This window comes from Streptopelia decaocto (assembly GCF_964273445.1).
Source record: "Streptopelia decaocto genome assembly, chromosome: 1".
NCBI classification, from domain to species: domain Eukaryota; kingdom Metazoa; phylum Chordata; class Aves; order Columbiformes; family Columbidae; genus Streptopelia; species Streptopelia decaocto.
Window position 1 is genome coordinate 187559439 of NC_138663.1, and position 15582 is coordinate 187575020.

At 40.0% G+C, this 15582-nt stretch overlaps 1 protein-coding gene across 1 annotated transcript; it reads right to left on the bottom strand.

Moving 5' to 3' along the window:
- Positions 1-2142: 2142 nt before the first annotated feature.
- RFC3 (replication factor C subunit 3) lies at positions 2143-15337 on the bottom strand. Its single transcript, XM_082065312.1, has 9 exons — positions 15180-15337; positions 13366-13503; positions 12188-12255; positions 9298-9395; positions 7592-7773; positions 7216-7352; positions 6992-7090; positions 5879-5948; positions 2143-3136 (listed from the first exon to the last, which is right to left on the bottom strand). Exons 1-9 carry the CDS (start codon positions 15264-15266, stop codon positions 2945-2947), a joined length of 1071 nt encoding a protein of 356 aa, XP_081921438.1. The 5' UTR covers positions 15267-15337; the 3' UTR covers positions 2143-2944.
- Between the last annotated feature and the right edge of the window lie 245 nt (positions 15338-15582).

A 15582-nucleotide genomic window follows, 5' to 3' on the forward strand; every position in this document is an offset into this window, starting at 1 on the left:
GATGAAAGCAAGGGTAATCCTCTCAGCAGGCAATTCAGAAGCAATTCTAAGCAGGCCTCAAAAGATGAAGTCAGCTGAAGAAATGGATCATCTAGAGGTTGGTCCTGTGCTATGCAGAGTTTCAAAGTCTGTCTGCACTGCCTCTCCAGCTGAACGTGTGTTGCTCAGCGCAGGGCAGCACAGCGCTGTTGCTGGGCTGTGTGTGGGGGCTGTGGGGGCAGGCATGCCCTCCCCCAAGACCCTTGCTTACCAGGCTAAGGCTTTTACTTTTCTGGTAAAAGGGCAGAAAACTCCTTTTTGTTTCTGTCAGATACTTGCTCATACATTCCCATCAGCCCCATTTGCCAGCGCAGAGCACGAGGGATGGGGGTTACTGGTCCCTGCTTTCTCCAGCACATCCCAGGACCTCAGTTCACACCACACAGCCCCTAAGCAACTGCTACAGTTCCCAAAAGGGAGGGGAAGCAGCATCTAAGGCAGATTGTCACTAAAATGTTCCTAAAAAGCACAACGCTTACTGATGGCTATCATAGAATCTCTCAGGTTGGAAGAGACCCCCATGAAGTCCAACTCCCTGTTCCTCGCAGGACAACCTTAAACTAAACCACATGACTAAGAGCGTTGTCCAGATGGTCCTTGAACTCTGACAGGCGCAGTGCTGTGACCACTTGCCTGAGGAGCCTGCTATGGATAATAAGGCAAAATTGCCTTAAAGATAACTGTAGGAAAGAAAAATGTGTGCACATACTTATGAGATCCTGTGCCCATGTGTTTAAATGTGTGTGTTCTAGACTGTGGATGACAAAGAGGCTGGAGCAGGAGATGGAAATGCTGGCTTTCAGAAACAGTGATCGCTGTTTTCTCTGTCAGAAATCCTTGTTCATTTATCCCATTTTTCCATCCTTGGCTGCTCCTGATTCATCCCAGGTAGAACAGGATAAATATTAATCTTCAAGAGGCAGCAAGAACATCTGCTGAGAGCTTTGTGTTGGCGTTTCAGTCTCCTAGACAAAGCTGCTGAGATCCTGTGCTCCTCTGCCTCCTCCAGCCAACAAACCTATGATCTAGCTCCTGCCTTCCCACCTTCCACATAAATACTGTATATTTTAACTGTATTTCATAAATCCCTATATATATTCTTCTCCTATATTAGTTTTTGGGGTTGGTTTGTGGGGTTTTGTTTGGTTGGTTTGGGGTTTGTTTGGGGTTTTTTTGAGGGGGGAAGTGTTTCACCATCCTTTGAACTCACACTATAGCTTTGTCACACCCTGTACTTGTAGTAGGCAAATGGTAAAGTTTGTTCAGCTTTTAAAAATGAGTAGGTGAGACTCGGCTCCTGAAAGAAATTTTTACATGCACTAATTATGCCCTCTCTACCATTCCTGCACTTTTCTTTGTAATGGCTTTGTACATTAACTTCTACTGTCACTGACTAATTTAGTGGTTTTCCAGGATCTCTGACAGTCAAGACACTCACACTCTGACAAGCTGCCAGTGCTGTGGATTTGGGTGACAAGAGGAGATGGAAGAAAAAAAATCCATCTTCTAGCTTTCTTCAGTTTTAAGGAGACTAGCTGAGCATGAAGCTGGCCAGCACCACCTTCATGAGAATGAATCTGAAGGTAAGCTGTGCATTAACAACCACACATGGGATGGTCGAGTTCCTGAGAACAGCAGTGAAACTACCTCTTTAAGGAGTAATGCTGGCATTGGTACCTTTTAAAGGGGATGACAGACTCAGTAATAACTAGTGAGGTTCTTTCTTTATCAATTACAAGAGGGAGGGCCCTAGCTTCCAAAACCTGCCATTATGCATAACTCTCTGCGATACAACAATTCCCAAATGCTAAACCCTTCATTGCTAATAAAAAATAAAAATAAAGCGCAGGGGGATGGGAAACACTATCAAGTAATAGCCTAAATTAGCAGAGTGAAGTAACAAAGGGCACAAATTCAGTCATTTTTAGGATACCATAGTACATAGACGTAACACTTGAAAGATTTACAGCATAAAGTGGCAAAGGTGGTGTTGGTTGCTTTGTTATTATTTTGGGTTGTGTGTGGTTTTTGTTTGTTTTTCCAAAAGCAAATGAACACACATACCCAGGAAGGCACAGACAGTGTAAAAACACTAAATCAGCATTTCATTTGTTGTTATTATTTCTACAATTTATTTTGCCATTTTAAAAAACATCACATATCAATTTAAGAGGTGAAAGAATATCTGTTAAAAGTCAAAACTTTACCCTTGGTTAATCCAAAGACAAAGGAGCAATCTGAACAGCATTACATATGCTGAGGTGAATCTGAAAGTGTCAGACAGCAAGTGGACTTGCTTTAATATAGGTATATCCCTTCTGAACAAAATGTTCCATGTTGTCAAACTAACTGATTTACAAGCAACACGGAAGTATTGCTTATCCACAATTTCATTGCAACTTCTTAAGACAAGAATCAGAAAACATTCTGCATCAACATGCCACAGAAAACAGTGTGGCTAAAATAAAAGCAGCCTGAAAAAACAGTGAGATACACAAATCAGTAGGCAGAGCATACTATAACATGGAAAAAAATCTTACAGCCTTGCCCATAAACAATCAAAAAGCAAGCATGCAGCACCCATGTTCTTTCTTCTATATGCCAGCTTAAAAATACTGCAAAGCAACTATGATCTCCTACACCTTCCAAGGCCACTTGTATTTGTGAAAAGCTAATGTATTTCGTATGGAACTAAAGGAGGATTTATGGCTGTCAAACAATCCATCTGGTTTCTAAAAGGGAACAACTATTGTTCTTTAGCTCACTGTTTTTTATATTAATAGCAAAATAAAATATTTTACTATGGACTAGACACACATACAATCAAGCATGGACAAGAAGACAACATTTACAAAATAACTGGCATCATGACACAACATTTTATGTATGACTTTGGGCTTCAGAGTTAGAACATCATGTCATCTAGTCCATCCTCCATAAACTTCTTGTAAATTGCCATAAACTTGGCAACAAATGCTTCCAGATGATAAATGGCTTTGCTGCCCAGTTGCAGGCGGTGTTCATAGAAGGCCGCCATCTGTGCTACTTCTCCTTTCAGTTGCCCATCACAGTTATTTAGGAGTTCTGTCAGGAGGCCCTAAAATAGAAAAAAACAGGACAGAATTTGAAAACTCATATATTTTTTTGTTAAGAGGATAATCTCATTTCTCTGAAAACAGCCAAGCTATGACCAATAGTTCATTCATTAATGCAACAGAAAAGACATTCAAGAATCACTACATCACCTGTTTGACCAAACTAGATTCATGGAACCATGTCTCCTCAGAACTTTCTTTCAAGATAAATTTCTCATGTCAAAATAGAGGTTGCCTATTATGTGCTTAGATGGGAAAAATCATATATTGGAACTACTTTATGCCTTAATAAAGAAAATAAAATAACCTAATCTCCAAACACTATAACCTCTACTGCATGCAGGCACATGGCCCTGGGGAGAATTTTTACCAAGATAGCAAGTGTATTAAAATCACTTCCTATCTCAACAGCATCAAGCACAAAGAGAAAAAACATTAATAAACAACAGGTAAAGAGCTTATTTTAAATTTAATTATATCTGCTTATTTACATATGTATGTGCAGACACACACAAGATTAAATTATGACAATACTTCAGTCATTACAAAAAGCAAAAATGCATTATTTTAGATCAGAGATAACAATAACATCATTGTGAATCCATCTCTATTAAAATGGTCAGGATTAAGCAAGAAGTATTTCTAGACCATATAAAGTTTATGAACAAGGAGTGGGTAGAAAACATCCATCATTGGCCCGACAACAACATTCCTCAAACACAGCAATGCTGGATCCACTAACCTACCATAAGAAAAAACAGTTAAAGAAACATCTGAGTACCAAAACTGTCAGACAGCAGAAATCAGTTAATGTGAAAATAAATTTATTATCTTGTATTAGGTCTGATGATCAGGTCCACCTAGGGCAAGTTAGAAACAGCTTTAATCTCTGTTCTGCTCTAGTTTTCTTCAGCATCTATTCATCCTGCATAGAATAAAAACATGCACATCCCATTTGTGTTTTTCCCTCCCAAGATGACTTCTGTCTTTGAAGAGGCTTGCTGGTCCAGCATCCTTCAGCAAACCTCTCCAAGAGGACACAGCAAATATTGAACTTATAACAACAAAACAAATTGTATCAAAATTAGCCCATAAAATATGTCTATGCTTCAATACAAAAACTGGCCTGAGAACTCTTCAGGAACACAAAGCATGTCCTCCTTTGTGTTTACACACATTTGACACAGTCTCCCACAGCATCCTTACAGCTAAACTGAGGGAGTGTGGTCTGGATGATCAGGTAGTGAGGTGGACTGTGAACTGGCTGAAGGAAAGAAGCCAGAGAGTTGTGGTCAATGGGGCAGAGTCTAGTTGGAGGACTGTATCTAATGGAGTGCCTCAGGGGTCAGTACTGGAGCCGATATTATTAAACATATTCATCAATGACTTGGATGAGGGAATAGAGTACACTGTCAGCAGGTTTGCTGATGACACCAAGCTGAGAGGAGTGGCTGACACGCCAGAAGGCTGTGCTGCCATCCAGTGAGACCTGGACAGGCTGGAGAGTTGGGGAGGGAAAAATTTAATGCAATAGAACAAGGGCAAGTGTAGAGTCTTGCATCTGGGGAGGAACAACCCCAGGTTCCAGTATAAGTTGGGGAATGACCTGTTAGAAAGCAGTGTAGAGGAAAGGGACCTGGGGGTCCTGGTGGACAACAGGATGACCATGAGCCAGCACTGTGCCCTTGTGGCCAGGAAGTCCAATGGCATCCTGGGGTGTATTAGAAGGGGGGGTGGTTAATAGGTCGAGAGAAGTTCTCCTTCCCCTCTACTCTGCCCTGGTGAGACCACACCTGGAATATTGTGTCCAGTTCTGGGCCCCTCAGTTCAAGAAGGACAGGGAACTGCTGGAGAGAGTCCAGTGCAGAGCAACAAAGATTATTAAGGGAGTGGAGCATCTCCCTTATGAGGAAAGGCTGAGAGGGTTGGGTCTCTTTAGTTTGGAGAAGAGGAGACTGAGGGGCGATCTAATTAATGTTTATAAATATATAAAGGGTGAGTGTCACAAGGATGGAGCCAGGCTCTTCTCAGTGACAACCGATGATAGGACAAAAAGACAATGGGTAAAAACTGGAACACAGGAGGTTCCACTTCAATATGAGAGGAAACTTCTTCACAGTGAGTGTGACTGATCACTGGAACAGGCTGCCCAGGGAGGTTGTGGAGTCTCCTTCTCTGGAGACATTGAAAACCCACCTGGACACATTCCTGTGTAACCTCATCTGGGTGTTCCTGCTCCAGTGGGGGGATTGTGGTCCCTTCCAATCCCTAACATTGTGATTCTGTGATACTCAGCTATGATGCAGACAGAACAAGTTAGAGTAAACCAATCAACAGAGGTGTGAACAAGGAAGCCTGCAACAAAAATAAACTAGACATTTGCATTTTCCTGATTAGAGAACACAATCTTCCTGCCCCAAAAATCTACACAAATCAGAACCCTCATGCTTAAATATACTTAGGCATGAACCTAACTAGACAGTGTAGTGTACCAACTGAGGATCATGAGAAGTGAATGTTATATATCAGTGTTTGCAGGAACAAGGTATTTAATTACTGTTTCAGAGCGATAACCTGGACTATCAAGGGAAAAGTGTCTTTTGGTTACTCCAGTCTATTTGGAAAGCACAAAGCTTTTCAACAATATTTGGATAATTTGTGGATTTTTTCGTTTGTTTGTTTTAACTCGAGACTGTCATAGTGTAAATATCTGTAACACATGAAGAGTTAGATAGCTGAATTACCTTCATTATAACCTCAGGAGGAATGCAGTGTGTCAGGAGCTCATAAAGCCGTCCACGGACCTCTAAAAGCCTGTTGGAAAAACACCACAAAATATGATGTGTGTCCCCAAAGCACACTTATGTGTTTTCAGTGTTTCTGAAATATGATGCACGGTTAAAAAAAAAAAAAAAAAAAAAAAAAAAAAAAAAAAGGAAGGAAAAAAGGAGAAAAGAAAGAAAAAAAAATAATCAAGGACAGCAAAGTTCTTTTTAGGTTTTGGGTTGAAAATAACACACAAAACCTAAGAGCATTGCACAAGTCAATTTCAGTTGAAATGCTACATATCACCTCTTATTCAAAACAGTAAGATAAGAAGATAAGTTACATGTACTCTAGTTACAATGGCCCCAGTTAATCTAGAAACTACAAGGCTATCGGAATTCGTCTCAGGCTTGTCTCCCTTTAATTCCTCTTCATATCTAAATTATTATTCATGCTTAAGATTAGTGAGAAGACACCACAAAATTAATTAGAGCCACAAAAGTCGCTTATGCTGGTTTTCTGTTCTTCATTGTTTACAAGAAGGGGTGAGATGATTAGGTGACACAGTTATCAATTCTCAACTTCTGATATCAGCAGGTCAGAGGCTACAAGCATTTAAATTAAATACAAGAATTTAAGTGACATCTCATGTAATATATGGAACAGAGTAGAAGGATCAGGATGTTCATATGACACTGAGATGGATGAAGGGGGCATCTCCTAATGTGCTTAAAACAAGCAGTGATTTCTCACTACAAAGGTGTGTTATGCTAAAGATGGAGAAACAGAAGCCTTAAATAAAATTAACACCCCCTCAAAAAAAAAACCCACATGCAACTAAGCTCATGCTCCCTTTTGATTACAAAGCTTCAACAGAGAAAACCAACAATTGTTTCAATTCATGAAGCTCATTCAGCCTCCTCTAATATATTTTAAAGCTCATTTCCTCTGGCTGCAAATATCAGCTCCAACAGAAATGCCAGAAAACTGTATATAACTAAAGTTGCCATATTTTTAAATAAAACTTTTTTTTAGGTTTGAAAGTACACCAAAAACATAGTTTATAGCTGCAAGCAAGTGTATTCACCTACCTTTGTGGTGTCTGTTGACCAACAACAGCATTTGCAGTTTCTCTCAAATAAACTTCCCAGTCCATCTCAGGAATGTCTTGATCAGCAGTAAAAGGATACCTACATAATAATATTTAAACAAAAATAAAATCAAAACAAACTGTCACCTATTCTAACAAGGCCTCAGAAGTAAGCTCATGTATGTGTGAGAGTATAATTTACATTCATCTTTAGCAGTGACTTACTGTTGTACTCTGCAGGATTCACACATAAGCAGTGCTTTCCGAAGATTCCTGCCAGATTTCTCTGCAAGCCTTTGAGCCAGTTCCTGAGGAAGCGTCAGGCCTTCTTTCTTACACACACTGGACAAGACATGGCAGATCTAGAAGGAAATCAGCAGGGAGTGCAACACTGAGCAAACAGTATGGCACCTACAGATTCTCCTGTTTGAAACATTTCTGGACCAGAGATGGATCAGTCTTCCATAAGACACGCTTGACAAGTCACCCCCCACAAATAACTAGGTCACTCTGTGGCAGTAAAATATTTCATAAGTCCACAGCAAGAATGTATCAAGTAAGAAGTTTTAAATAACTTATTTTTGCTTGTGCTTTAACATACATCTTCAATGCTGGGAGCAGGCACTCGTACAGCCAGGCATCTGCTTTGAATAGGTCCTATAATTTTTGACATGGAGTTGCAGCACAGGATCAGTCTGCAGGTTGCCATGTACTTCTCCATTGTTCTCCGCAAAGCATGCTGAGCATCTTTAGTGAGTTTGTCAACTTCTGTTAACAGCACCACTGAAAAAGCATTAAAAATAGTGGGGGTTTTTTTATTAATATCAAATCTTTCTAAGCAAATGAGTACTTTGACATACAAAGGATAATGCCAAAATAAATAAAACAAACAGCAAGAGGCATCATGGTTCCACAGGCAGAAAAATAAACATTAAAACAACCTGCATACTTTCTGACTGTATCATCTTCTGCTCCTTCACATGCTATATTCATATCCTGGAATGCCATTTTTTTCAGAGCCTGCAACACCTCAGTGCCAAGAAACAATCCAGGTAGGTGGAGAAGCTTTCACTTTGATAATTATAATAGTATGGTAACTTTTTAAAGGAATTTTTAAGTAAGAACTTCAAACGAATTTTTAGCATAAGGACATAGCAAAAAACTTCTTGAAGACTCCCCTCAATACATTTTAAATATAAAAGCCAATAGCTAAACAAAGTAGAAAGCTGCCTTGTTATTGTAGCTGCAGCACCTTTCCATGGTCTTTTAAAGACAAAAAAAAATATATTATATGTATTTCAAAAATGCTTCAGAACAATCAGGAGACACTCAATATATGAAGCAGCCAACCTGACCAGCTACCTTCTGCAGGTTCCTCCATAGCCAACTCGCAGACGGCTCATTTCAGTACTCTGAATGGCCCAGTGAGAACAGCCTGGAGGAACAAGTCAGCCCATTATTCCTCTCTGATTTCTCTTCTGCAGCCTCAGGAGAAAAGGCAGCTTACCAGATACCTTGAGGCACATGGTATGACTGCAGCTGTAAGAATATATATATATATATATATATCAATAACTGATAGAGCCAGTGTCTAGCAACTTATGTGAAATACAGTATTTCCTGAGAACAGTGACGAAAACAAGACAAAGTACTCAATCCATGACAATTTTCAACTAATTTCTGCTCCACTCGGTCAAGATTTCCTCTCTCCTTCAGTGTCTTGTTACATAGCTCTGATTTGGCTTTCCATTTAGTAATGGGGAGGAAAAATATACCAGTTATAGCAACACATGCCTTGGAAACTCAATGAAAGCCTTTTTCAGTTTTCTTACCCAGTGTCCTTCTGGTGGATAAAATACTTCTTAACATTCTGCCTAAGATAGCTCATCCCCCAAAACCCTACAAATAAGCTGCTAACACCTAACTTAAACAGCACCATGTACCGTATGGTTATCCAGCCCCTCAAATCAATTCTAAGCTTCAGTAGCTCATAAGTCAACTACTATTGTAGATCATTAAACTAAGTTACACTGCATTTCAATGGCAGACTTGGGAAAATAGCAGCAGGAATCCCAGCTCCCTCTGCCCAGCCACAGCCGTTCAACTATACCCTGTTCTCCTAAGAAACCAACACAAGAGACAACCTCATACTGAGTATTTAACCACTCAAGATATTTCCACAGTGTCTAATTTGGGAAAGGTTCACATGCCTTCATGCAATGTACAGGTGCAAACCAAGCAGTCAGCTGAGATCTCTGAAAAACAAGTTTTAAAAGACTTTGACTGGTTTTAACTGTTCTTACTCACCTTTAAAATCTCTTTGAGTACTTGTCTCAAGCTGTTGGGATTGTGCTACTGTCTTCAAGAGCTCCTGAATTACTACTCGGTCATTGTTTCCTGCATCACTGTACCAGGAGTTTGAACAAAACTTGGTTTAAAACAACTTTACTTTGCATATAAAATACATTATCCTAAGCAGTCCCTTGGTCAACTAACTGAGCAAGGCTGCCAATAGAATTCAGAAGCTGTTGGGGTTAGAATTAAGCTCAACATACATACTTTGTCGAAAATTACCTTGCCAATAATAAAAACAACCCAGAGCTTAGACAGGCACAGCTGGACTAGTAGCAGTGTATTGGGAAGTAGTGAAACCCTTGGCAAATATTATATTAATTCAGTAAAAAAGAACTTATTTTTTCTGTTACCTATGATCTGGGCAAAGACACACAATGTGAACGTTTTTACCCATTATGGGAAGAAAAATTATATATACTATATATATTATATTATAGGATGCCTGACTCAAAGGATTGATGTAAACATTTTTCCCCCCCGAAAATTAGATGTCATGCTGTGAACATGCAAACAACGTATACACTTAGTGTAAACTCAAACAGCAGACGCAATGAAGTTGAAGATTTACCAGTAAAAGATTAGTACTGAGATACTATTACAGCACAGATGGTTAGCTTTTCTCCTCTCAGAAGGAAGGAAAACATGGGGAAATACTAGATCTCCTTCCACCTCTTCTCCTCCCTACCCACTACAGCAGCACTGCACAGCCTTCTCAGTCCCCAGGGTAGCAGCTTAACCAGTTTGTCCCACATTTGACATCCACTGGGGACTGACTTGCAAACTGGACTACTGAAAAAGCAAAGAAAAAGAGGAAAAAAATCTCACACTATTTAGCATTCCCCAGACTATTGCTTTCACAGGGCAGCAGTAGCTCTGCAAAGTTTTACTGGCAAGCAAATGAAAAAGCATTTGTCTGTCCTGTTCTAGTCACCACTCAACCAGACCGTTCCCATTCTTGCCAAGGAGAAGACAGCAGAACAGACAGAAGCATATTAGCGCAACAGCATTAAATAACAATTTGCCGAATAGGCTACGCTGACTTAACTGCGGAGATCTGTCCTTCAGCAAGGGAGCAGACCACTGATTACAGCACAAGAAGAAAAAAAAAAAGCAAAAAGAAACAGGATGATTCTACTTATTAAGTAGACAGGTTTTGGAAACGGAAAGTGATTAAAATAATTTCCCAGAAGATAAATTATTCTCTGTAGTAACAGAAAACTCAGAGTTATAAAATTCCATGGTGAAAATTAGCCTTGATATTATGTGACCACACCAAATATTCCAGGAAAACGAATAACAAGGGCAGTTACCACAGAACTAGTTTTTATTGATCCTTATTCTTTCACTACCTGCTTACTCAGGAGAACCCATTTTAAAGCATCTACCCAAGCAAGTCCAGTGACCAGCAGGCAGCGCTTTGGAATTCAAACAATAACCTCCTTTTGAAGGAAAAATAACAGATCTATCTAATAAAGTTCCATAATAAATTCAATGTCTACAGAGTCCTTCTCAAAAGTTAATTTCCTTTCCTTGTTTGCCATTTATCATGTTCTGTTCCATGTTACTTAAGATGCACAACATGATTTCACAGTATTATAATTCAATAAAACTTCACAGATTATAGCACAGCACATGCAGATTGACTGTCTGGTCAGACATAAACATGACAATTGCTTGATCACTTAAATCACTATAAATCAGTACATTAACTCTCAATCAAAACTCAGCACTACCATTACATGCAATAACCAATTTAGCATTTCTACACTTCCAAGATTTTTATATTTAAAGTAAAATATAATTATTTTATATGTTTCAGTCTAAAAGTACTCTACTCTATGGAGAATAACAGAAGTAGTATTAGTAGTACTAGGCTATCAGAGCAGAAGATGGAAGGGTCATACATTTTATATCACCAAAATGACATGTTCAAATAGTTAATTACAAGTAAAAGTCTCGGTTTTAATTATTTGGGTTCATATTAGAATACCAGCAGATATTCACTAATCAATACACAGAGATTAGCTGCAGAACAAGCTTTTAAAGGAGACATGGCACATGAGAATACCTTCTAAAATGCAGAGCAACACGAGAGAAGGTTTAACAATAAGCACAAAGCTAGAAGTTACTTCAGGATACACATTTTCTTATAATTGCAACCCAGACAACAAAGCCAACACAACCAAAGCCTCCCTGTGCACAACATTTACTGTCATGTGATTTAAAGAAACATTAAAGAGTTTCAGGTAAATACAAGGTATTTACTTTGGGTCACTGAAATATCACCAGCAATTTCACAACTGTCACAGAAGACATACAGTACACCATTATAGCTACTGTCGTTTAAATCAACATCTGACCTAACTCATGACAGAATTCCCAGTATTTTGTGGTGGGGTTCTTTCCCGTGCTCTAAACAATTTTAAGAGTTACTGGGTAAACCTCGCTGACTTTCATATAACTTTATTTTTGTCTTTGTGTGGGAACTAACAATACATGGCTGTTGGTTCCAACAAAAGCTCTCCATTTCAACTTAAATGGTTGAGCCTTTGAATCCAGAATTGTTTCTGTAACCCAACCCTCAACAGCAGCATGCCTATGTGGCTAGTGAAGCACCACATTACTGTCTTTAGTATACAGCAATCCAAGTTTTTGTTCATTTAGAGTTGTTCGCTAAAAAATCCTCTCTCTGCACCCATTTGAAGTCCAAACCCATAAACCATTATCTAATTTGCTCAGGCAATAAATTAGACAATCGGGCCCTTATATATCCCAGTTGAAACCACTTAAAATATGACCAGTGGCTTATATCTGAAGTGGTACATTTTTACTGTACACTTACCTTGGGTTAACTTCAAGGTGATAATTACTTGCAATGGTGCTAATTTCAATTTTCTTCTTAGAAGGTGCCTATGTAGAAAGTAAGCATACTAAATTTTAGAGTGTTCTAAAAATCTGATGCAAAAAATTATCTTAAAGATTGCAACCAGTAAGGCCAAAGGCAAACCCAAAGTCTCAGAGATAGAGAACTTCTACCCCCCCAACCCCACCACCAAAGAACAAAAAGACACATCATCCAGTCTGTAGAATAACAGTAATAATTATTATAGCAACACATACTGTATATTGCTGAATAGCCCAGTTACTGAGTTTAGTAACAAAAAAGCTTGCTACTGGAATAGGCCATTCAAAATAAGTGATACTTCATCCCTCCAAATATAAATTTTGGAGGGAAAACCTCTGTACAAATCTGAAAAAGGCTGTTTACTTCTTTTGCCAAAGGACTTCAAGTCTATGCTTTGTTTAAAGAAAACACTAGTATTTATATCACCATCGAATTTGGGTCTGAACAGTTAAATATATCCTATATTTCTATCACCCAGTCCAAGTACTATATTTGTTCTGCTACTGAGAACTAAAAAACAAGCATTAAATAACATACTTATCAATAAAGCTTGATAACATCTTGCTGGTTAAGCTTTCCATAACAAGAATTTTGAATGGATAATACTATAACCTTTCAATAATAAAACAAATACCTAAGACCAAGGCAGATGAAAAAATCAGTTTAAATTCTTTCGCTAATGCTGAAATTGTCATGAGAAAATAAGTTAAAACTTTCATGTATATGCAAAAAAGCACTGCTAATAATTTTAAAAATAAGGGTTATTTTTATAGAAAAATTAAATTAATTATATCTAGTCAAGAACCAATCTATTTTGTTACTGTCCAAACTGACATGTAAAAAAAAAAAAAAAACACCACACCACAAAAACCAAACAGTCACAGGAAAAAAACAAAAAAAACCCCACATCCTCCCATCCTAAGGAACATTAATATCTAGCAAAAGTATTTGTTCATGTAACCAAACTACTCTGATTAATTACATAAAAGAATTTTAAGATATTAAGTTAAAAAAAAAATTAAAACTCAAATAAATACAAAGGCCTCACAACAGAAATACGCCAGTATATAAATATCCACATTATTTCACAGCAGATGAGGGATTTATTTTTTTACCGTTATAGTCTGATGCTCAATCCTCAGTTTTTCCACTCCTGCACCATATAATTCCCTCAACAAACACATTATTCTTGTCTTTTTTCCAGCTCCTGATGGTCCATACACCAAGAGATGAGGGAAGTCACCACACTGAACCTGAACACAAAGCAACAAGATCATTTAGCTACGATATTTTCCTTACAAGAGAGTATTCATCCTTCCATTCTCAACCATGTTTCCATAAAATTACTTTTCTGGCTCAGCCACAACATAATACCTAGAATTAGAACTGCTTAATTCCTCTCCTGCAGCGATATTTCCTATAGAATGCCATATTTTCCTGAGAACTGTAAGTAACTCATTTAACTCCAAACACCTCTAGAAAAACACAAACAAAAAACAAACAAAACCCAAATCCAAAACCAACCAAACAAAAAATCAACACTCCAACATGTAAATCTTTCCTTGGGTTTCTAGAGTAACTGCTGCAATAAATGCACAGTAAAAAAAGATTCAAACAAAGTTTAAAGCAGATATCAGATAGACATACAGTTATGATATATATATTTATATACACAACTACTTTGTTGTTTCATTTGCAAGCCTTGAATATAAGCAAATGAGTAACAAATACCCTGTATTTAAACGAAGCTAGGAGTTTGTTTCTTGAAAAGTTAAAAAGCATGAGCTGGAGAACATCTGACCAAACCCCACAGTCAGAATTTACATTAGTTGGATATAACGGTCATACAGAAACACTGAGGGAGTGAATGAATCCAGTGGTGTAGCAAAGCCAGCACATCTGGCAGGGGAAGCTGTCCTTTAACATCCAAGCAGTCACAGTGTTATAGTTGTAACTAGTCTTGGGAGCTGTATTTTGCTTTTGTAAACTGTATCCAAGATTCTCACCTTATCTTGAAATTTCACAGGTTGTATACAAGTTTTATCTCTTAGTTTGAGAATAGAGAACTGAAAGTTAGTTCTGTTAGTTCTCAGTGAGTCCTTATCTTATCTTGAACGGATAGGATGTGCTGAGGATGCACATCTAAGAAATCTGAGTATTTTACATGATTTCATAATGAATATAGGAATAGTGTGCATGTGCAGTGACAAAAGGTGAAAAGTACGAGTGAAGAAGCCTCCTTACTTCATCCTGAAGACCTCCTGAGGACACTGCGCATGCTTAGAGTAGTTAATAGTTGCATAATCTGATGAATATGCAATACATACGTTGTAACCCTAATGAATATGTATGTAACCAAATTGTATAAATGTAGTGGAGTTCGAATCAGTGGTCGAAGCCGGCTTTCGGTGCGAAGCCCTGGTTTCCCAGCGCTGAAATAAAAGCACCGCATATAACTACGTCCGTGGTTATGTGTCTTGTTTGCTAACAACAGAGTCCTGACTTTTATTCCCACCTTAAAAACTTCAGCTAACTTTAAGTAACTGAGGTAAGCCCTGTTCTCAGAGACACTGATCGCTCTGGGCTAAAACCAGCAGGGAGCACAGGCACACATCGCTCCCGAAAAAGTCAAGCCACTCATTTCCTCGCAGCCCTTTCCTCAGCGTCAAGGCCACAGTCCCGCGCGGGGCACGATGCCGCGGACCGACCGCCCTCCCACCGGCAAGGCGAGGGCCTGCACCGAGGGACAGCCCCCAATCTCCGCCCTGCAGACCCACAGAGCGGCTTTACGGAACCCCTGGTCCCGGAGGATCCCCGCTACGAGGCCCGGCGGCGGGCTCGCCTCAGGCCAGGAGACCGTGGCGGCAGCGGGCAAAACACGCCAGGGAGGCTACCGAGCGCTGCAGAGCGGGCCCGGGCGCGCCCTCACCAGGTTGCGGAGCTGCGCCGCCTGCTCGCGGTGATAGTCCAGGCGGCCCAGGGAGCCGGGCCGGTGCTTGTCCACCCACAGGCTCATGGCGGTTGAAAAGCGCGCGCCGCCCGCTGCAGCCCCGGCCCGTAGAAGCGGGAAGAGCGGCCGATACGGCGGCCGCCGAGGGGCAAGACTCAGGGACGTCCGCGGAGGGAGCGGAAGCGCGCGGCGGCCCCGCCTCCGCAGCGCCCCCGGGTGCACAGGGACGGGAGCCCCTCAGCCTGGCACACCCCAGCCCGGCGCGGTCCCCGCCAGCTTTGGGGTTGTTTCCCCCTCCCAAGTCAGGCCTGGCAGGTTTTGTGCATAAAGCTGCGAAGCTCCCGGAGGCCGCGGCTGCCGCTGCGGTGACTGACGGGTCACG